This window comes from Oncorhynchus mykiss, chromosome 27, assembly GCF_057628025.1.
Source record: "Oncorhynchus mykiss isolate SJ-2025 chromosome 27, ASM5762802v1, whole genome shotgun sequence".
In the NCBI taxonomy this organism is placed as follows: domain Eukaryota; kingdom Metazoa; phylum Chordata; class Actinopteri; order Salmoniformes; family Salmonidae; genus Oncorhynchus; species Oncorhynchus mykiss.
Window position 1 is genome coordinate 6,555,965 of NC_143048.1, and position 23,736 is coordinate 6,579,700.

Consider the following 23,736-nt stretch of genomic DNA (forward strand, 5'->3'; position numbering starts at 1 on the left):
ATGCACTGTCAATTGTGGGACCTTGTATAGACAGGTATGTGCCTTTCCAAATAATGACTAATCAATTGACTTTATCACAGGTGGACTCCAATCAAGTTGTAGAAACATCTCAAGGAGCATCAATGGAAACAGGATAAACCTGAGCTCAATTTCAAGTCTCATAGGCAAGGGTCTGAAGACAAGGGGTCTGAATACTTTCCAAAGGCACTGTACTTGAATAAAAGGAAGGGGCATGGATCAGTAAAACAGTCACAATCTGGTGTGACCACCATTTGCCTCATGCAGCGTGACAAATCTAATTTGCATAGAATTGATCAAGCTGATTGATTGTGGCCTGTTTAATGTTGTCCCACTCCTCTTCAATGGCTGTGCGATGTTGCTGGATATTGAACATTCAAAAGGAGAAATGCTCACTAACAGGGATGTAAAACAAATTTGTGCTCATTGAACATGGGACGAACACTTTGCATGTTGTGTTTATATTTCTGTTCAGCGTAATTGGATAGTGTTGGTTGGTAAAAACTTTGTTCAGTTCCTAATACACCATACAATTATCATTGTGTTATGTTAACTTTAGTACTTAATGAATGAGTATTGGAAATAAATGAGTTATTGCCTGTTATTAGGCTACTGGAAGAAGTAATGCAAAAGATTGATACTGTAACACATCAAAGCTTTTTATTTATTAGTCATACTGTACATTCAAAATACATTGACAGTTAAAATATTGCATTATAATTTCACTCTGGTAATCATCAAGTTAGTAGATACACCACATACAAATGCATGCTATCAAATGGGCATTCTCTCACACGTGTTCTACTAATTTCTTCGGCAAATCACACTATACTTTGCATTAAGTCTAAAATTCCAAACAAGAGCAACTCGCACAAGTTACAAACTGCTTTGTAAATAACCAATAGCAAGTGACACCCAAACTCCTACATTGTCTATACCATCTCTTGTTTAGGATTTAAGACATATCCGTTGACAGCACATTTGATACCATAAATGCAACAAAGACAATATAATAACTTGAAAAATGTCTGGTCGATGAAATTAAAGCAAGGCTGGTAGTTTTAGGCACCGATTCTTTAAATTAAGATTGGTTAGCCCACATTTTATTACATGGGTATTACAGTGCCTTGCGAAAGTATTCGGCCCCCTTGAACTTTGCGACCTTTTGCCACATTTCAGGCTTCAAACATAAAGATATAAAACTGTATTTTTTTGTGAAGAATCAACAACAAGTGGGACACAATCATGAAGTGGAACGACATTTATTGGATATTTCAAACTTTTTTAACAAATCAAAAGCTGAAAAATTGGGCGTGCAAAATTATTCAGCCCCTTTACTTTCAGTGCAGCAAACTCTCTCCAGAAGTTCAGTGAGGATCTCTGAATGATCCAATGTTGACCTAAATGACTAATGATGATAAATACAATCCACCTGTGTGTAATCAAGTCTCTGTATAAATGCACCTGCACTGTGATAGTCTCAGAGGTCCGTTAAAAGCGCAGAGAGCATCATGAAGAACAAGGAACACACCAGGCAGGTCCGAGATACTGTTGTGAAGAAGTTTAAAGCCGGATTTGGATACAAAAAGATTTCCCAAGCTTTAAACATCCCAAGGAGCACTGTGCAAGCGATAATATTGAAATGGAAGGAGTATCAGACCACTGCAAATCTACCAAGACCTGGCCGTCCCTCTAAACTTTCAGCTCAGTGTCCCACTTGTTGTTGATTCTTCAAAAAAATACAGTTTTATATCTTTATGTTTGAAGCCTGAAATGTGGCAAAAGGTCGCAAAGTTCAAGGGGGCCGAATACTTTCGCAAGGCACTGTATATGCTTGCATAAGACATTATTTCAATTGTAAATGCTAAATAACGTTAGATAATGTTGTTTAGGTTCGTAGTGCATATTGACCTTAGGGTTACTATAGAGACACGGGGCAATTAATAAGACATATGACATTTTCTTGTTCTGAAGTCCATGTTCAGTATGCTTTGCCTACTTTTAAAATATAAAACATTTGGCAGAGCTGATATTCATTTAGGAATTCCTAAACGACTATTGTCCAGTTAGACCAGTGGTTCTGACCAGACTGCAACCACTAATGGTAAATAGCATATTCTCTGAAGCAGGGGGCAACATTCTAAAACCACCATAGGGCACATGAATGTAGCAGTGCAACTCGGTTTTCAATTGCACCACTACCTGCTCTCTTGACAGTTTTTGAGACATGGGATCTTCCATTGACCAGTGAGGGTATTTGAGTGATGTGCGCTGCATGAGAGGGAGAAACCAATGTCTCACGTGGTTTGAAGTCCGAAGCTTGAAGGCAAGCACACATGGATGAGTCAAAGTGGAGCATACTACTGCCGGTAAAGGAGGTGAGGGAAGGTATGGTACAATCATAGTTTGTTTGAGAAGATCCCAGGGCTAGCCACTAGGGCCCATCTGCAGCCGCTCCTGCTTATGCTGGGCCAGCCACTGTAAGATCTGTTGCTTCAGCTCCTCGTTGGGCCGGATCTGATCCATTGTGAGTGGACTGCGGTTGAACGGGTCTGTCTGATCACTGTAGGGAAATGAAAATTGATACTCAATATTGTACAAATAAACGTGATCTCGGGCCGTATGTTTCAAGACTGCTGATTTAGGACCAGTTTTGCCTTTTAGATAACAATGAATAAGACTACACAGACAGGGGGGATCCTAGATCAGCACTCCTATTCTGAGATGCTTGATGCATGCAGTCCCTGGAATAAACCAGCAGCACGTAGACATGCTACTCCTAAGGGATCACTCACCTGAGTAAATGCCGTGCTATGGTCGAGCGATCAACCGTGACATTGGAGGAGGGGAGCAGCACAGGGTCGAGCATCAGTGTGGACATAATGGGGTCCAGGAAGTCGTCTGGGGCGTCCGCGTACGTTTCCTCATCCTGCAGCTGTCGGTCTGCATGAGACTAAGACAGGAGACAGGCAGAAGTTATTCATTTAGGGTCATGGTATGGAGAGGGCATAGTGGTACAGTGTAAGGTGATTTTATACAGATCTAACCTTTATTTTGTCAGCAAGGAGACCGAAACCAACAATAACTTCTCCGGGCTTGTTGATCTTCTTCAGGACTCGGACAGTCTGAGAGAAGAGCGTGGGAGAGTAGGAGCGCCCGTCTTTTGGGACAGTGGCACAGAAATTCTCTTCATCACTGCCGAAGAGAAAACAGACATTGTTAGAGTCACTAGAAACCAAATAGCCCCCTTATATGCCACACATGGATTCAAATTGTACTTAAAAAAAGGTTGAACTAATTTAGCTATGCTTGCCTGGCACAATTGAACCATCCAAAACATGCAAACACCCCCCACCTGGCACTCCAGGCAAACGCTCAAAATATTTGATCGGCTGAAGAAGTACAGATGGAAAAAGCAAGGGAATTTCAACCCAGAACAACTTCTGAGCCTTGTATTAGCCTTGAAATACTGCCTTTTTGAAACGTACCCCAGGTTAAGGTAGATGGTGCAGATATCGGAGACCAGTTGTTGAGGCTTGAAGTCAAACTCGCTGAAGTCTTTCACCTTCAGGGCGCCCATCTTGGGGCCAACCAGGTGCTGCAGGAAGTGGTTGAGCATGGAGATGATCCTCTCGGCCATGAAAGGGTGCACAAAAATACACTTGATCTCTGGGATATCATGAGAGGGAGAAGCGAGTAGGAGTTTCAATATATTCATATATACAGAGTGTACAAAACACCTGCTCTTTCCATGACAGATCGACCAGGTGAATCCAGGTGAAAGCTATGATCCCTTATTGATGTCACTTGTTAAATCCACTTCAATCAGTGTAGAAGAAGGGGAGGAGATCGGTTAAATAAGTATTTTTAACCCTTGAGACAAGGATTGTGAATGTGTGCCATTCAGAGGGTGAATGGGCAAGACAAAATATTTACGTGCCTTTGAACGGGGTATGGTAGTAGGTGCCAGGCACACCAATTTGAGTGTCAAGAACTGCAACGCTGAGCCTCCCAGGTGGCGCAGTGGTCTAAGGCACTGCATCGCAGTGCTAGCTGTGCCACCAGAGATTCTGGGTTCGAGCCCAGGCTCTGTCACAGCCCATGGGGCGGCACACAATTCGCCCAGCATCATCTGGGTTAGGGAGGGTTTGGCCGGCAGGGAAATCCTTGTCTCATCGCGCACTAGCCACTCCTGTGGCGGGCCGGGCGCAGTGCACGCTGACCAGGTGTACGGTGTTTCCTCCGACACATGGGTGCGGCTGGCTTCCGGGTTGGATGGGCATTGTGTCAAGAAGCAGTGTGGCTTGGTTGGGTTGTGTTTCGGAGGACACATGTAGTAGAGGCTGGTGAGGTGAGAACGACTCTTAGTAATGGTCGGAATGGAATGGTATAAAACGTATAGAAACCATGTGCTTGATATCATTCGTTGATTCCATTCCAGGCATTACAATGAAATTGGGGAGAAAAAAGTGGTAAAAAATATAAATAAATTAAAAAGAACTGCAACTCTGCTGGGTTTTTCATGCTCAACAGTTTCCCATATGTATCAAGAATGGTCCACCACCCAAAGGACATCAAACCAACTTGACACAACTGTGGGAAGAATTGGCGTCAACATGGTCCAGCATCCCTGTGGAATGCGTTAGACACGTTGTAGAGTCCATGCCCCGACAAATTAAGGCTGTTCTGAGGGCAAAAGGGGGGGGTGTAACTCAATATGAGAAAGGTGTTCCTAATGTTTTGTATCCTCAGTGTACAACACAGTGCCATCAAATATAAAGTATTGTTACCTTAAACAGGGCAAACTCTTAATTCTGCTCAATGAATTGGACAATGATGTCTAAAATATATATCTTTTTTTTAAATACACAAACACCCATAGTTTGTGTAGCTCTAGGTCGAGACGCATGTCCAAGACATTATCCACTCATTGTTTTCCATTCATCCTCCCTCTCCAACTAACCCGATGTGAGGAAAGCCAGTGTGCCGATGGTCTCGTTGGACATGATGTTATGGAAGCGTGCCAGCTGTCCCAACATATGCAGACTGGACTCCTTCTCCCTGAGGGCATCAGGAGCCAGGCCCTCCCACTCGCCATGGTCCTTCTCCAGCTGCAGAAGCTTAATCTTGCTCAGGTACTACCACAGAAAAATAACCAGATCAGAGGGAAGTAGTGAGAAAATCGGACCGAGTTTAAAACGTAGGATCTTCGGATAAACCAGGGAATACACAACTAGATTCAGCCGAGGGACAATTTCTTCTTCAGCGGATGGTCAGGCGGCCGGAACATAATAATAAATCATTTGTAGACTGCAAATTGACTGCAAGAAGCTCAAACAGACATATTTTATTTAAACATAATCATTTCAAACCTTGCTTACATTTGTACACGATCACATATACATTAACTCTCTTTTGTGTGTGGGAATACTTTGGAACAGATTTCTAAAAATCAAAACCAATTGGAGCTGATTTGCGGATGTTTTTACAGTCTTTTAGGTCCCCCCAAAAATGAATAAAAAGATAGATCAGTAGAGGCTGGTGAGGTGAGGACGACTCATAGTAATGGTCGGAATGGAATGGTATAAAACGTATAGAAACTATGTGCTTAGTACCATTCGTTGATTCCATTCCAGGCATTACAATGAGCCCGTCCGCCGATTTAAAGTGTCATCAGCCACTACTGAGATGGATATAAGTCAACATAAGTCAACGCTAGGAATGTCCTTTTTATAAAACGAGCAAGAAACGCTGACAGTTTCTCACCTGTATAGCTTCGTCGAGTAGGAAGATGGCGTCGTTCATCAGGAGATTCAGATACCGCAGGAAGAGTGGAGGATTCATGGCCTCGAGGTTCTCGGATGCATAAACAGCAAGACTCTGAAGTGAACAACATTCCACATAAGAATTTCGGGGCATTATGGTGCAGAACTGAAAAGCAATAGCCATGTGTTTTCTGCGGTCTTCAATAAGGACTACTCTAAATGTGGTACCATCTAAATAACTGAGAAAAAAAGGGAAACAAGCTTGCCTTAATGCTCTCTCTGTAGCTCTCCTTCCCCCACATGAACTTGAGGATGGGATACATAGGTCTCCTGTAGTTGAACTTCTGTTCAAACTGGTGAGGGTCACCTGAGGAGAAAAGTCAATAACATACAAGTCACATGCATGCACTTGAGCTTCATTACAAAGGTTTAGATTCTAACACACACAAAAACATGTGCGCAAGACACACACACTAAACCCACCAGTGAACTCAATGTCCACAAACACAGCAATGAGTGCCTCAGCCAGGTGAGGTGCATGGTGGTAGGAGCAGAAGACCCTTTGACGCTGGAACATGATTGGCTGGGCTGTGCCAGCCGACGCCGGTTCCATGTGGGGCATCACCGCCTCCAGCACCTCTGCCAGCTTCGCCCGCAAATGAGGGTTCTTCATCCTGGGTACATGGGTAAAGAGTAACACAATAGGAACATCGATGAGTCCGAATGGTAGACGCATTTACCCCTTAGGAATATCACATCCAGAAGAGTGACTTATAACAGCCAATGGCGATCCACAATTGAGATGTACAATACCCTGAGGACTGTTTACTACCGTTCAAATGTTTTGGGTCACTTAGAAATGTCCTTGCAAAATTAATAGGAAATATAGTCAAGATGTTGACAAGGTTATAAATAATTATTTTTTATTTAAATAATAATATTGTCCTTCAAACATTGCTTTCATCAAAGAATCCTCCATTTGCAGCAATTACAGCCTTGTAGACCTTTGGCATTCTAGTTGTCAATTTGTTGAGGTAATCTGAAGAGATTTCAGCCCCATGCTTCCTGAAGCACCAAGATTGGATTGGCTTCTTACGTACTATACGGTCAAGCTGCTCCCACAACAGCTCAATAGGGTTGAGATGTTACTGTGCTGGCCACTCCATTATAGACAGAATACCAGCTGCGTCTTCCCTAAATAATTAATGCATAGTTTGGAGCTGTGCTTTGGGTCATTGTCCTGTTGTACGTGGAAATTGGCTCCAATTAAGCGCCGTCCACAGGGTATGGCATGGCGTTGCAAAATGGAGTGATAGCCTTCCTTCAAGATCCCTTTTACCCTGTACAAATCTCCCACTTTACCACCACCAAAGCACCCCAGACCATCAAATAGCCTCCACCATGCTTGACAGATGACGTCAAGCACTGCTCTAGAATCTTTTAATTTCTTCTGCATCTCATAAATGTTCTTCTTTGTGATTCATACACCTCAAACTTAGATTTGTCTGTCCATAACCCTTTTTTCCAATCTTCCTCTGTCCAGTGTCTGTGTTCTTTTGCCCATCTTAATATTTTCTTTTTATTGGCCAGTCTGAGATATGGCTTTTTCTTTGCAACTCTTCCTAGAAGGCCAGCATCCCGGAGTCGCCACTTCACTGTTGACGTTTAGACTGGTGTTTTGCGGGTACTATTTAATTAAGCTGCCAGTTGAGGACTTGAGGCATCCGTTTCTCAAACTAGACACTCTAATGTACTTGTCCTCTTGCTCAGTTGTGCACCGGGGCCACCCACTCTTTCTATTCTGGTTAGGGCCAGTTTGCGCTGTTCTGTGAAAGGAGTAGTACACAGCGTTGTACGAGTTCTTCAGTTTCTTAGCAATTTCTCGCATGGAATAGCCTTCATTTCTCAGAACAAGAACAGACTGACGAGTTCCAGAAGAAAGTTCTTTGTTTCTGGCCATTTTGAGCCTGTAATCGAACCCACAAATGCTGATGCTCCAGACACTCAACTAGTCTAAAGATGGACAGTTTTAATGCTTCTTTAATCAGAACAACAGTTTTCAGTTGTGCTAACATAATTGCAAAAGGATTTTCTAATGATCAGTCAGCCTTTTAAAATTATAAACTTGGATTAGCTAACACAACGTGCCATTTGGAACACAGGAGTGATGGTTGCTGATAATGGGCCTCTGTACGCCTATGTAGATATTCCATGAAAAATCTGCCATTTCCAGCTACAATCATTTACAACATTAACAATGTCTACACTGTATTTCTAATCAATTTGATGTTATTTTAAACGGACCAAAAAATGAGCTTTTCTTTCAACAAAAAAAACAAGGAAATGTATAAATGACCCCAAAGTTTTGAAAAGTAGTGTATGTACCAGGATACATGAATATTATGCACAAACATTTGGCCTGGTACTGTGTGTGCGCACGGGTGAACTCAATGCCTCCCCCTCTCTTCCCCCTACCTCTCCACGTTTCCCATGAACACAGTGATGAAGTTGAGGACCTGCTCCAAGCTGTCGGCAGAAGACTCCAGGACCTCGTCGGCGAAGCGGCGGAGGAAGACAAAGAAATCTCCCAAGTTCTCCGCAAAGAACTCTGCAGACGTACAAGAATCCTTGTGATAACCAACCCCTCTTAGTAGTCGTACTAAACTCTCTCCCAGAGGAGGCTGGTGGGAGGGGCTACATGAGGACGGGCACTTTTTAAATGGCTGGAATGGAGTCAAACACGTTGTTTCCGTGTGTTTGGTGTTTCCATTCATTCCATTCCAGCAATAACAATGAGCCCGTCCTCCTATAGCTACTCCCGCCAGCCTCCTCTGCTCTCTACTTGTGTTATTCTCTCACAATTCTTCTATAGCCCTGTCATTGGGCAAATGATTATTATTTTTGCTGTTATTTAGCACAGTGGTTCCCAACCTTTAATGAACCGTGGCACATCTTGATGGGATAAAACAATTCTGTGGCACACCTAAAATGGCCCTATTAATTAATTTAGTGGTAACGACCGCCATCTTATCTGATCCTTAATCATCGATTTTCCATGACAAACATTATTTTATAGATTAAATGGGGATTATTTGAACTAGGTTTTTTATAGTACCTTACTCATGATGACTCATTTGTGTGTACCCCTTTAAGAGGGTCCCGCAATCTGCGCAGCGAAAAAAAAAAAAAATACTGTAGGTCTTAAGTTTTGAAAGGTTTGAGCTAGAGACGAGCGTTTTTCTGCATTGTAAAGGTGCAACCACAGCCACAAAGCCATGTTCCGTTTGTTTCTATGGCAGAGGCTGTGGTACAGCTAAGACTTGCCTGTGCTAATGGTTCTCACAGGCGAAGTTAAATGATACAAAATGACTTTGCTCGTGATGCCGGCCCCTCAAAAAAGATACAAATGTAACAGCTTGAGCGAACTGGACTTGAAACAACGATACAGATTAAACCATGTGCCATTCAATGTATTATCTGAGCGGCACTGGTGCTCCCACTCCACAGGTCATGTTTATAAGTGAGTGTTCCAACACAATGATCAAGATTAGGAAGCCATTTACGGCACACCTGGTTGAAAACCACTGATTTAGCACCTCCATTGTACGCACTGACTGCAGGTCAGCATAAGAGCATCTGTCAAATGACTGAAAACGTGATGTCAAGGTTGATGGCGCAACATTGAAAAGAAAGTTGGAGTTGTTGATGGCCTTTTCTGCTCATGGGGCGATTGGTCTAAAGAAGTAAGTAAACAAGCCAGGTTGACGGAAAGCTTCACCTGCAATGACTGTGATACTTGGTTGTCTTTCCTACCTTAGTTAAATACTCTGACTAAGTCGCAAAAAAAAAAAAGTCTAAATGACGAAGCGGTAGAGAGGGGTAGCTACCTGGCATGTGACAGAGCAGGCTGTTGTGTAGCGGCGGCAGGGGGAAGGAGAGCTGGGCGTGCTCGGGCCCCTGGTTGCTGAGGCCCAGTTGAACCAGGAGTGTGGCGCTGGATGCCTGCAGGTTGAGGCAGCACTGCAGCATGCCCGGCTGGGTGGCTGCTGCCTTGGTCGACAGGTAGACCGTCATGAGGCGCTCAAACTGCTCGCGGAGCTGCTCGGCCGCCGGGCCACCCGTGAGCTGGGCCTCCCGCCACGTACCCTGCAGCCGGTGGAGCGACTGGTTCATCTTCACCATCTGCTCGTGGAGTCTAGGGAGAAGCAAGAAGACACAATACAACTTTCTTAACCATATGTCACAGGGAACAATTGAAATTTGTCAAGGTCCAGTTCACAACGTTAGATACAGTACATATTGCTCAGCTGTTATGAAGGAGAACACTGAGATGTTATCACAAGTCTAGTCCAAGGGCCCAGATCGAGCCTTCTCCTGGACTTAAACCCATGCTCAATGGAGAACCACCACTGAGAGGTTTTTTGTGTGTCAAGGAACAAGGCTCAATCTAGGTCAGACAAACAGCACCAAAGGCATTGTGTACTAACATGGTAAATAGAACTGTCTTCATGCACAAACCCAAAACCAAGTAATATACTAATGTTCATCATATGGATACAGCATTGCTAGTTCTGGGGTGTATTCAGTGAGGCGATATGTTCACAAATTTGCAGATAGAAATGCACAGAATTGACCGGACATGATTCCCTATTCTACTTGGAAGACAATCCTATCGAGCCTATCATTTTAATTATATCTAAATGTTCTGTAACGTTGCCAGTTAGTTACCTGTGGAAGCCCAGGTGAAGGGTCATCTGGGTGAGGATGAGGTTCTCAGTGAGGAGGCTGTACGACTGGGCGTACTCCACCGACTGCTGGGGGGGAAGTGGGACGAGACACGTCTCTTTGTCCAGACCTAATGATAAATGAGAAAATGAGGACAGGTTCATATACACTAACATAAAATAGAGAATCAGCTATGTAAAAAGGACATCCAATGATCCATACCCACGTGCACGCATATGCAAGAGCGCACATACAAACGTGCACACACACAGACCTCTGGCATGCACGTTGCGGTTGCGCCGCTCCTCCTCGCTGAGCTCCTTGAGGGCGCAGTAGGTGGGGTTGAAGGTGAGCAGCTTGGGCGAGCGCGGCCGGCAAAAGGGCTGGCACAGCTTGAGCAGCGCGGCGCCCAGGTTGAGGAAGAAGGCGTCTGAGGCGTACATCTGGAAGAAGATCTCGGGCATCTGGTTGGCCCAGATCTTGGTGCGCCCGGTGTTGGCCTGCAGGCAGCCGCCCAGCCAGGAGAGCAGCAGGTGGCGCGTCTCACCTGACTGCTGCAGCAGGTTCTTCAGGAGCTGGTGCAGCTTGTCATGGAACTGGCCCATGAACTGGGACGAAAGGAGGACAGGATATGTCAATAAGTAGACGGGAGCAGAGTATGTGAGCGGAGTAGAGCGGTCTGAAATCCCGCTCGTCACTCGCCGGCACTCCAAGTCTTTTCCAACCGCTCCGCTAAAAACGTCTGAGCTCACAGAAAAAAAACTGCGGATCCAGATTCTCTACATTTATTAAAATCCCTATATTATTTCAAGGCTACAGCCTACAAATAAATAAATTGTGAAGCACTTGCGAGTGCGACACAAATGCTGATTGGGACATAAAGCACTCAGCATTTTAAAAACATGTTGTTGTATTAAACCATAAGTCTATAAATTGCATATATAGGCTGTGACTTACTTATAATTAAATACAAATTAAACTAAAAAAAATGCCTTCTATACACACAGTGCCAGTCAAAAGTTTGTACACACCTACTCATTCAAGGGTTTCTCTTTATTTGGACTATTTTCTAGGTGTGCCTTGTTAAAAAGTTCATTTGTGGAATTTCTTTCCTTCTTAATGCGTTTCAGCCAATCAGTTGTGTTGTGACAAGGAAGGGGGGGGGGGTAATACAGAAGATAGCCCTATTTGGTAAAAGACCAAGTCCATATTATGGCAAGAACAGCTCAAATAAGCAAAGAGAAAGGACAGTCCACCATTACTTTAAGACATGAAGGTCAGTCAATCTGGAAAATTGTGCAGTCGCAAAAATCATCAAGCGCTATAATAAAACTGTCTCATGAGGACCGCCACAGGAAAGGAAGACTCAGTTACCGCTGCGGCAGAGTAAAAGTTCATTAGAGTTAATAGCCTCAGAAATTGCAGCCCAAATAAATGCTTCACGGAGTTCAAGTAACAGACACATCAACATCAACTGTTCAGAGGAGACTGCGTGAATCAGGCCTTCATGGTCGAGGTGCTGTAAAGAAACCACTATTAAAAAGTACACCAATAAGAAAAATAAACTAGCTTGGGCAAAGAAACACGAGCAATGGACATCAGACCGTTGGAAATCTGTGCTTTGGTCCGATGAGTCCAAATTCGAGATGTTTGGTTGCAACAACCATGTCTTTGTGAGACGCAGAGTAAGTGAACAGATTATCTCTGCATGTGTAGTTCACCCCGTGAAGCATGGAGGTGGTGGTGTGATGGTGCTTTGCTGGTGACACTGTCTGATTTAATTAGAATTCAAGGCACACTTAACCAGCATGACTACCACAGCATTCTGCAGCAACACACCATCCCATCTGGTTTGCGCTTAGTGGGACTATCATTTGTTTTTCAACAGGACAACGACCCAAAACACACCTCCAGGCTGTGTAAGGGCTATTTGACCAGGAAGGAGAGTGATGGAGTGTTGCATCAGATGACCTGGCCTTCACAATCACCTGACCTCAACCCAATTGAGATGTTTTGGGATGAGTTGGACTGTGGAGTGAAGGAAAAGCTGCCAAAAAGTGCTCAGCATATGTGGGAACTCCTTCAAGACAGTTGGAAAAGCATTCCTCATGAAGCTGGTTGAGAGAATGCTAAGAGTGTGCAAAGCTGTCAAGGCAAAGGGTGGCTACTTAGAAGAATCTCAAATATCTTTTGATTTGTTTAACACTTTTTTGGTTACCAACTGGCAGGTGTCTTCACTGACATTTTCAACATGTCCCTGATTGAGTCTGTAATACCAACATGTTTCAAGCAGAAAACCATAGTCCCTGTGCCCAAGAACACAAAGGCAACCTGCCTAAATGACTAAATACCCGTAGCACTCACATCTGTAGCCATGAAGTGCTTTGAAAGGTTGGTAATGGCTCACATCAACAGCATTATCCCAGAAACCCTAGACCCACTCCAATTTGCATACCACCCAAACAGATCCACAGATGATGCAATCTCTATTGCACTCCACACTGCACTTTCCCACCTGGACAAAAGGAACACTTATGTGAGAATGCTATTAATTGACAACAGCTCAGCGTTCAACACCATAGTACCCTCAAAGCTCATCACTAAGCTAAGGATCCTGGGACTAAACACCTCCCTCTGCAACTGGATAATGGACTTCCTGACGGGCCGCCTCCAGGTGGTGAGGGCAGGTAGCAACACATATGCCACGCTGATCCTCAACACTGGAGCTCCCCAGGGGTGCATGCTCAGTCCCCTCTTGTACTCTCTGTTCACCCACGACTGCATGGCCAGGCACGAGTCTAACACCATCATTAAGTTTGCAGACGACACAACAGTGGTAGGCCTGATCACCGACAACGACGAGACATCCTATAGGGTGGGAGGTCAGAGACCTGGCCGGGTGGTGCCAGAACAACAACCTATCCTGCAACGTAACCAAGACTAAGGAGATGATTGTCGACTACAGGAAAAGGAGGACCGAGCATGCCCCAATTCTCATCGGAGGGGCTGTAGTGGAGCAGGTTGAGAACTTCAAGTTCCTTGGTGTCCACATCACCAACAACCTAACATGGTCCAAGCACACCAAGACAGTCGTGAAGAGTGCACGACAAAGCCTATTCCCCCTCAGGAAACTAAAATGATTTGGCATGGGTCCTGAGATCCTCAAAAGTTTCCTGACCGGTTGCATCACTGCCTGGTACGGCAATTGCTCGGCCTCTGACCGCAAGGCACTACAGAGGGTAGTGCGTACGGTCCAGTACATCACTGGGGCTAAGCTGCATGCCATCCAGGACCTCTACACCAGGCGGTGTCAGAGGAAGGCCCTACAAATTGTCAAAGACCCCAGCCACCCCAGTCATAGACTGTTCTCTCAACTACTGCATGGCAAGCGGTACCGGAGTGCCAAGTCTAGAACAAAAAGGCTTCTCAACAGTTTTTACCCCCAAGCCATAAGACTCCTGAACAGGTAATCAAATGGCTACCCGGACTATTTGCATTGTGTGCCCCCCCAACCCCTCTTTCACGCTGCTGCTACTCTCTGTTTATCATATATGCATAGTCACTTTAACTACACATTCATGTACATACTACCTCAATTGGGCCGACCAACCAGTGCTCCCACACATTGGCTAACCGGGCTATCTGCATTGTGTCCCACCACCCGCCAACCCCTCTTTTAAGCTTCTGCTACGCTCTGTTCATCATATACGCATAGTCACTTTAACGATATCTACATGTACTTACTACTTCAATCAGCCTGACTAACCGGTGTCTATATGTAGATTCTGTCTCTCACAGTTGAAGTGTTCCTATGATAACAATTACAGACCTCTACATGCTTTATAAGTAGGAAAACCTGCAAAATCGGCAGTGTATCAAATAATTGTTCTCTCCACTGTATCACCAGTTGTAGATTTACCGTTAATTCCTATAATTTCTAATCTACAATGTGTTACTTTGGTTAGTAATTTATTTTATTGCATTCAATATTATTCTAGTCTTCCTGTTCTTATTGTGGACACATTGTGGACACATTGTTTGCAGAGTGCACAACCTATGCTACACTTGTGAGAAACAAGTTTTGGTTTATTTAATTCCATTTACGAGGCTCCCTGGCCTGCACGCAAATGTAAGCATATAAATGTGCACATTTGGGGATCTGATAATATTTCTGATTGGCTTAACGCACCACCACTAATGACCCGTGGAGCTTCTCAAAGTAATGTTTTCTTCACCTCAAACGGCGTTCCCACAAAGTATGTTTTTACATTCGAGAGTTCTAATAGTTCCTCAATGTATTTGAAAAATCTTTCCTGCTCTCTCCCTTTCAATGACCACTTAGCATGAAAAGGAAAATTGAATGCTCTGATCCAATGGAAACGTCATAAAATAGGCTTCATTTTGGGTGCGTGTACTGTTTAAATTTAGGTGCAGGAGCTCCACAATACTTTGAAGCTAATATTCTGTAAGACTAACAGGGTATGAGGTGCCGGTACTCAGCTCCAGTGAGCTCCTGCCCAAGTCAAGCATGGCTTCTTATCCCTTGTGCAAATAGCCTACAGCTGTGTATTCGCTAGCACAGTCTGAGCCGGACCTAATGTTCAGGTTCCTTGCAGACAGGCCATGTGTAGCCAATGTGATTTATAGGATATTTATTTTTAATCTGGATATTTTCTACCTGCAGGCTGTTGGCTTTATGTAGGTTATTTTTTTACATAGATGGAAATGGCTATAGAAGTTACTTTTTAGGTTTGCATCATTTTCATTTCAATTGAGATCATTTTGATTACCCACATGACAATGAATTTTAGATATGAAGACGTTATAAATTACATTTGACTGTTTCATGAACATTTGCATATGAAAACCATACCTGGCACGCAGATCGGTAGAAATTGTAAGCTAAATTGGCATTCCACATGAGAAAGGTTGCCGACTCCTTGTGTAGCCCATTACTGGCAAAGCCAGCAGGAGCGGGAGGAGAATAGTTGGGTCAGGTTAAGTTATCTCTAGCGCCCTCGAGGCATCAAACTGTAAGCTTAAAGCATTAGACAAGCTCAATGCACATATTTGATTTGATTAAAACACATAGGATGTGCTCAATTGATTGGTCGGAAGAACAGACGACTTTCGGTCGATCAACATTTGTCAGGGACAGCCTTAAAAAGGTAGGCCTAAAGGTTTTTAAGCAAAATAGCCCAATAAAAACGGAAAGCTCCTTGAAAGTAGGAATATGCTAGGCCTATTGGACCAAAATAAATGGCCTATTGTATAGATAATAGAACACAAAATAAGAAAATTTCAGAGATCAGACTTTTACTTTATAAATACTTCGCTACAATGACACACTTAGTTACCTATTTTATTTTAGCATGTGCACGTAGTAAGTACACCATCGTGATTCTTTAGTTGTGGACACTACATTACCGCACTCCCTCTCTTGCTCTTCGTCCTCATCTTTGTAAGTCACCTTGATTTAGCACCTGTGTGTTTTATCAGTTCCTTCATGAAAATATTTAGCAAACTCCATGACAGTAGCTTAAGCAAGGGGCTATAGCAGCACCCAATAAGACTACAAATGCATGCTGGGTCGGGGATGCCCCGAGCTCGTGAAGTGAGTGCTACTGAAGCGCTCTCTACTGGAACGAAATTGGAGTGGGTAAGACGGCCGATGCTCCAGCCTTTGGGAATCTCGCTCCGTTCTCCAGTGAAATTAGGCACACTCCGCTCCTCGCTCTGCTCCTCGCTCAGCTCCACTCACAAACTCTGGCACGGGAGGTGATCACTTAACAACACTGTAACCTACACTTGTTGTTCTACTGGTGTGTTTATATAGATCTTGTGGTGAACTCTCTGGACAAAGCCCCATGTTATGTTGTCAGTGGATCATTTCAGCACGACAGTTCTTGTTTCATTCAGATTTTAAAAAATACCCCTGAATGCTATGATACCCTGTTATTGTCTGAAACCTATTGAAGCGATATTTAAAACAGGGGTGCTCAAACTTTTGGGCTTGATGGGCTATGTTCATAAGGTTAATAACTTGAATGTGTTTCAAACGACTTAAAGATGCACTATGCAGAAATCCCTCCACCAGTTCGCCTAATTTCAGTTTATGTGACAAAACAAGCAAGTATAGTGTAGCGAATCATTGTACCATCTAAACCGCTGCGGAATATATTTTCCAGAACCAAAAATACTGTATTTTCAGCTGGTGTACAAAACCAAAAGACGCAAAAATGAAATTTAAGACTGGAAGCATAGAAATAGAGCACATAGAACAAACATACTGCTTCTTACTCGCTTTCAACGAGAAAGAAATGTAAGTTATAGATATGTCAATGTGAATTTTGTTGGCTACCCCAAAAAGTTACATATTGCAGCTTTAAATATGGTGACGGTATTGGAAAGTTCAGGAAAACCTCAGGGAAACTCATCAGGCATTAGTGCCTCTAGCCTTTTGGGGTGGAACAAAACATTTTAGTGCCTGCCTTCTTGGCAGTGGATAATTGCATAATTATTATGCATTGTTAAAGTAAAATCTTCAGCAATTCTTTACATTTTGGCATGCGGTGTAGAGAAAATGTTGCTGTTTTAAAACTAATTACATGCAATTCTACAAATTCTGCCATGGGGTAGAGAGAAAATGTTATAATATCCTGCAATTCTACACATTTTGCTATAAGGTGAATAATTGTTTTTGCAGTTTTAAAGCAAATGTCCTGCTATTCTACACATTGTGTAGCTTAGACTAAGCTAGTGTCTGACCATTAGCAGTAAGCTAGATGTAGGCCTAAGTGGGGTTTTGGAGACACAGAAGAAGACGATAAGGTTAGGGGTCCGTCCCAAATAACATTCAATGCCCTATATATAGTGCACTACTTTTGACCAAAGACTCTAGTGCCCTTACCTGGTGTATGTTGGACTCCTGCACCTTCATTTCTTGTGGACTGGAGCGTGAGGGGTTGAGGAAGAAGCCGTGACCTTCCACCACCCCCGGGGTCTTCAGCAGACAAGAGATACTCAACACAGTGCCAAGGAGGGTCTTCTGATACTGAAGCCCATTGTTGGGATCTTTGGGTTGGATGTGCTCCACCAATACCTGGAGGAAGACAATTTGAAGTATATTATATTAGCAAAGAGTAAACTACTTTTGAGATCAAGGTTGTCCATCTCAGACATATGAATGCAGTTGTTGTACAAATAATAATAATAATCTTGTTATGAATAGTAAAGAATATAATCAAGTAATAATCATGGTTGTAGAAAACAGTCCAGAGGAGTGATGACGATGCATTACGGCCCCTGACCGTAGCGATGTCTTTTTGGCGGCTGAAGTAGAGGAGCAGGTCCAGGTAGGAGAAGAGTAGCAGCTGGCAGAGATCCAAGTCTTTCACACGGCCTTGGAAGATATCGAGCACGGGCCCGATCACCTCGCTGAAGGTGCGCACCTCCTGGTCAGCCAACAGGCCAGCGATCACCTCCTCCACGAACTCCACCACCTCGTCCAGCTCTGCGACGCACAACAGAAAGCACACTTAATGTCAGGGTTTTTCTTGGCTCAAAAAGGGGCTTGCTTAGGTATAGAAGAAAAAAAACTGTTTCATAGCCCTGTATAGTGCAGAAAAGATGCTGTACTTTACAGAACCAAACGTGTACAGGATTTTTCCTGGCTCAAAAAAGGGCTTAGGTATATAGCAGAAAAAAATAACCTGTATATATAGCCTACACAGTTCAGTAAAGTATATTCTCTGTATTGTACAGGCATCTTTCCCAACCTTTTCTGGACACAAACCACACACAACATCATCAGGACCTTATATGACAACACACAGCAAAGTGAGGCTATTATGCACTAATAAATACAGATAGACAAGTTCAAACCAGTCTAAACCAGTTCTTTCATCAGTGGGTGCAGACTAGACTAAGTTACAGCACATCCTGTCTTGGGAGGCCTCAACAGTTGATACCTGAGCAGCAAACACCACTTTCTTTGGCTACTGAGATGGAACAGAACCGGAATCCTCAGACAGTCAGGGGGTGGGGCTTTAATAATTGAATGGACTCACGGGCTCCGCCGACTCCCTCTAGCAGCAAATCCAGTAGCTGCTCGTACACGTTCTGTCTGATGTAGATCTCGGGGGTGAGCAGGACCGTGCGCGTGTTGGACACCGTCAGGTTCTTACAGCGCACTGCGTACGACAGCAGCTTCTCCGGTACCTTGGTGACCTGAGGGTGTGTAATGTCAGGAGGGAGCAGGGAGGTTAAGAATTTGTCACATCATTGTCAGCAATGGAGCACAAACTAAACATGCTTTATTTAGCCTTTATGCAGATTGAAATGATCTAGACATAAACAGCAGATTTAACCTTTAGACAGGTCATTCATTATGTTCAGTAAGACTATTTACCATGTCACACTATTTCGCTTTACATTGTCCCATGCAGCACGGTTTAGACAGTGTACAAAACATTAGGAACACTTTTCTCATATTGAGTTGCACCCCCCCCTTTTGCCCTCAGAACAGCCTTAATTTGTCGGGGCATGGACTCTACAAGGTGTCGAAAGCGTTCCACAGGGATGATGGTCCATGTTGACTCCAATGCTTCCCACAGTTGTGTCAAGTTAGTTTGATGTCCTTTGGGTGACGGAGCATTCTTGATACACATGGGAAACTGTTGAGCGTGAAAACCCCAGCAGCGTTGCAGTTCTTGACACACAACCGGTGCGCCTGGCACCTACTACCATTCACCCTCTGAATGACACGCATACACAATCAATTGTCTCAAGGCTTAAAAATCTTTCTTTAACCTGTCTCCCCTTCATCTACACTGACTGAAGTGGATTTAACAAGTGGCATCAATAAGGGATCACAGCTTTCACCTGGATTCACCTGGCAAGTCACGGAAAGAGAGAGGTGTTCCTAATGTTTTGTACAGTCCGTGTTTGCCTTTTAAAATTGTCCTACACAGCACACTTTTCCTGACTGAATTATGGCTGGGAATTCGTGGAGAAAAAAATTAGGAATGAGAGTGAGTGCTGTGGTATGTGACCCCCACCTCTTCTTTGGCTCTCTGGTAGCAGGCGTAGAGGAACGGTATGGCGCACTTGTCCCCGGCGTCTCGGTCGGCAGAGAGATTCACAGCATTACACGAGGTCATGTAGATGAGGTGGTTTCCTGGCTCCAGCATCAATAATCTGTTGAAGAGTGCCTGATATAAAAAATAAAAAATATATAAAAAAACTTAGCCAACATTCTGTACTATGAACTTCATGTACTTACTGATCTCTGCTCCATGTGGAGCATATGGTCTCGATGAACTTTGTTCACTATGCATTTTTCACTATTCCATCTTCTTAGAGTAGACAATGCACTGTATACTTAATAGGCCTAGTCCCCTGACACTTACAAGCCAGTGAGGAAATCGGTATGGGAAGACACAGTACTGTACATGTGGATCTTATGGCATCGAGGTCAACTGAGCTGACCAGCGAACAGTTCGCCACCACCATTACCAATGTCCAGTCCTATTGTACCTGCTCGATGTTGTCCATGTCCAGCCAGTCTTGACCGTCCATCTCAGCGGCCATTTCCTCCAGGAACACACAGCGTGGAGGAATCCCATTGCCTCCTCTCAGACTGGGGTCACCTGAGGTCAAACAATAGTTCATGTTTTACTTTTCACTTAGAGCAAACAGGGTCATTCATGACTCATTCCAGCATCTAGTTTATGAGTATTGAGCTGGGGTGAGTCATTTACTGTTTACTGGATGGCCCTGAAATGGAATCCTAAAAGAGGCCAGCGGTCCAGCAGCACCAAAGAGCACGAACAGATTAGATTAGATTTAGACTAGAAATGGACAGACAGGGGCTCCGTCATCGGGGCACTTTCATGCCAGTCAGTGAGGGATGATGAGCGGGAAAAGGGGAAGCGGCGGACGGTAATCTGGGACCTGTAGACCCCCTTGATGACACAGCCTCTGAGTCAGCCAGTTGGCTGATGCCAAGCCGATCACTCTCTGTCTAATCTAGTACACACAGTGACAGCGTGAAGAAAAGACAGCCAGGAAGGATGGTTGTACTGAATTCCCATGAGTTGAAGAAGGAGTTGAAGAAAGATGTAAGTCACACATTGACCATGCCCCCAATACAGCACCTCAGATCAATCAACAGAAAACAGAGGGAAATAAAGAAGGCAGTCGGAATGGGTGCCTGGTTATTAAAACAAGGGGATGTTGATGGGTGATTAATCAAGCCATCGCTTGTGAATGGGCACACAAAGGGTTGCCTGGGAAACAGACTGATTTGCTTTAGTTCCTACCACTACAGTACATCATATAGACCCAGCCAGGCAACATTAAGGGTTGTTTACATGACAACAAGATTCAGTAAACTAGAAGGGACAAGTGGCATCACGCTGCCACTCCAATGGAAAAAGGTGTCCTAAATGAAGAAACAGTGTAAACGCACTAATACGCTCCAATCTAACTTCCTGCACTCACTGTTGTCCAAGGTGATGAGGAAGATCCTCTGGATCATGTGGTTGATGTTGAGCTGTTCGCACAGCTCCTGCCGCGACAGGAAGGAGCGGCTGATCTCGGCCACCGAGTCGTCATTGTCCTCGATGCTGTCTGAGTTCTCCGACTCGGACTGACTTCCCTCCGAGTCCTCCACTGCAATACAAGATAAGCCAGGAAATATAAGAAACCGTATGAGGTTATTGTCAAATGTCAAGCCAGTGAGCGTGCTGCACCATATCAGTGATGTTTAAGTTATACAGACAGGCTATAGCCTATACAAGTAGCACAGTGAACCATTAGAGCAGGAGTGGCCACGTGGTTTGCAGGCCTTCATTCCAACCCAGCACTAAAACACCACCAATTCAGCTAATCAAGGTCCTGCCATGCAGCCGATTAGTCAGGTCATGTGTGCTAGAGCTGGGATGGAGCAAAAGCCTGCGTGCCCTGTAACTCCTCCTTGGGAGGGTAACTCACATGGTGGTTCACCATGGTGCAAAGGTGGTTTCTGGCCCGATGCAAACTGCTTGGCGTCGGCGAGGGAGCTGAAAAGGGCAGCGAAGGGGTTGCGGGAGATGTTTTGGTTGTTGTTGCCCTGGTCAGTCATCTCACTGGACCATAGACTCCATCAACAGGTGCTGGCACCAGCCTGGACAGAGAGGTACACTGTGGTATGGAACACTGGACTAGGTGAGTTCAAACAAATCTATAGAAGTTGTTTCAAGTGTGTCAGACTCAGCAAACAGGTTCGTGATTTCAAACGATCCACTCCTTATATGCTACTCTGTGTCAAGTAGTGCCAAGGAGTGGAATGATAACTCAAACAGACTGGTACCTCTAGGCTAAACCCAGACGGTATGCATTTTTATTCAGGCCAGAGGAATAACAGAAACCCAATGTTCATTTGTGAACCACAGACTGACTGGTTAGCTTATTGACAGGGCTCCACAGTGCTACCGTTTTTGGGGGCATAAGATGCCAAATATTTTGCTGTGCTACCTGGAATTTTGGTAGCACCAGTGCCCCAAGAAAAAAAGAAAAAAATCCCCCAGGTAATAAGTGTTGTATTGAATTCTTTGCTGTCCCTCGGCCCACAGCCTCAGTAGCATGCAAACGTGGTGGCACGGAAAGAAAGGAAAAGGGAGAACTTCTTTAGGAGATGAGCTTCAAAAGCAGCTAGGAATCATATAGGCTATATCTCAATCTTAAAAATGTTTATTTTTTAATTCTGCTCCTAAACCCTGTATTTTAACATATTAAATGTATTATATAAACCCATTGATTCTTGAAAAGTATAACATAATGCCCCATGAGCTTAGTTCAACTGTCTTACCCCATCTGAAGCCAAAATATAGCTTGTTTTTCCAATGTCTGTAAACAGAGTAAATGTAAACAATCTCTGTATAGCCTCGCAGGGTAGCCTAGTGGTTAGAGTGTTGGACTAGTAACCGGAAGGTTGCGAGTTCAAACCCCCGAGCTGACAAGGTACAAATCTGTCGTTCTGCCCCTGAACAGGCAGTTAACCCACTGTTCCCAGGCCGTCATTGAAAATAAGAATTTGTTCTTAACTGACTTGCCTGGTTAAATAAAGGTAAAATAAAAAAATAAATAAAAAAAAAACATGGTTAAAACTAGAAGGCTGATATCTAGTCTGTCCTTGCAGCCATAGCTCTGTCTCTACATTTGAGTGTGGTTATATTTCTCCAGCCCCATCCCTCAACCTTTGATGGAAACTGTGGCGGGGACCATTCTTTGTTATTGTTTCAACTGCTGATTACTGCTGTAATACCTCAAATATTTTTCATTCTGCTCCTAGATATCGTTGTGTGCTCCTACATTTTTCAAAATGTAGAGCACGTGTCACAGTAGAGTCCTGATTGAATGCCGATGTTTACTGTTTGACTGAAATAAGGCAGAAGAGCACTTGTGTTACAGTACAGTCCTGAATCAATGCGGATGTTTACTGTTTGCCTGAAATAAGGCAGCATAGACAGACTGACAACAGATGGACGTCTTCCATCTTACACTTTGATTTTGCATAATGTAAGTGCATTATTATCATCATCGTCATTATGATGATGCGTAGGAAAGGGTCTGTCAACGTCAAGTGGTGGTAGCCTGGACACCTGTAACATGCTAGTTAGTCACATAGCAGGTTAGATTGCAAACTAGCTAGCTAGTACCTGGCTAGCTAATTAACGAGCTGTCAAGTGATGTAACTATATCACAACAAACGATTAAAGTGATGTGTTATTTGAAGGAAGGGCACATAGCTAGCTAGCCACTTGTCTTTCGATAACTCGAATCAATTGCACAATGACTCAATAAGCAAGCTGATAATGTAGCTCGCTAGTCGTCAGTGAATCACCGGTTCCGCTCAAGTAGCTCGCTAGCTAGCAGTCGCCGTATTTAGCTGGCAAGCTAGTTAACTTTAGGCTAGCAGATGGACTGCACATGATCCAGGTAAGTTGTCAAGCCCGCTGTACTTTGTCAGTTACGGGGCAAAACTTGACTCTTTTGACAGATGTCAAACAAAAAAAAAAGCAGATATTCAAATATCGGAATATTGTCATACCTGAAACAACAGCAGATAACGTGTATTTCAATTAGCTAGAAAAGCTTTCTTTCCTCTGCTTTGGTTCTCGCACCGCTGTGAAGCAGGCAAGAATAACTAAGTACGTCCGGGTCACGGATCGCTTTAATTCTTCAC

The 23,736-nt window shown here is 43.9% G+C and overlaps 1 protein-coding gene across 1 annotated transcript; it reads right to left on the reverse strand.

The window, feature by feature from the left end:
- Positions 1-656: 656 nt before the first annotated feature.
- LOC110507388 (ubiquitin conjugation factor E4 A) lies at positions 657-23,736 on the reverse strand. Its single transcript, XM_021587357.3, has 20 exons — positions 23,602-23,736; positions 21,504-21,675; positions 21,012-21,182; positions 20,046-20,158; positions 19,568-19,720; positions 18,578-18,737; positions 17,819-18,021; positions 17,419-17,610; positions 10,783-11,116; positions 10,512-10,638; positions 9,671-9,978; positions 8,259-8,391; positions 6,267-6,457; positions 6,050-6,150; positions 5,785-5,898; positions 4,982-5,156; positions 3,507-3,687; positions 3,066-3,213; positions 2,814-2,971; positions 657-2,581 (listed from the first exon to the last, which is right to left on the reverse strand). The coding sequence occupies exons 2-20, from the start codon at positions 21,631-21,633 to the stop codon at positions 2,446-2,448; spliced, it is 3,228 nt and encodes a 1,075-aa protein (XP_021443032.3). The 5' UTR covers positions 21,634-21,675; positions 23,602-23,736; the 3' UTR covers positions 657-2,445.

Coding starts and splice junctions, on each gene's coding strand:
- LOC110507388 (XM_021587357.3), bottom strand. CDS start 21,633: ATGACTGACCAGGGCAACAACAACCAAAACATCTCCCGCAACCCCTTC. Junction 10,639..10,782: donor CCGCAACGTGCATGCCAGAG/GTCTGTGTGTGT, acceptor ATTTATCATTAG/GTCTGGACAAAGAGACGTGT. Junction 8,392..9,670: donor CCTGCTCTGTCACATGCCAG/GTAGCTACCCCT, acceptor GTACGTCTGCAG/AGTTCTTTGCGGAGAACTTG.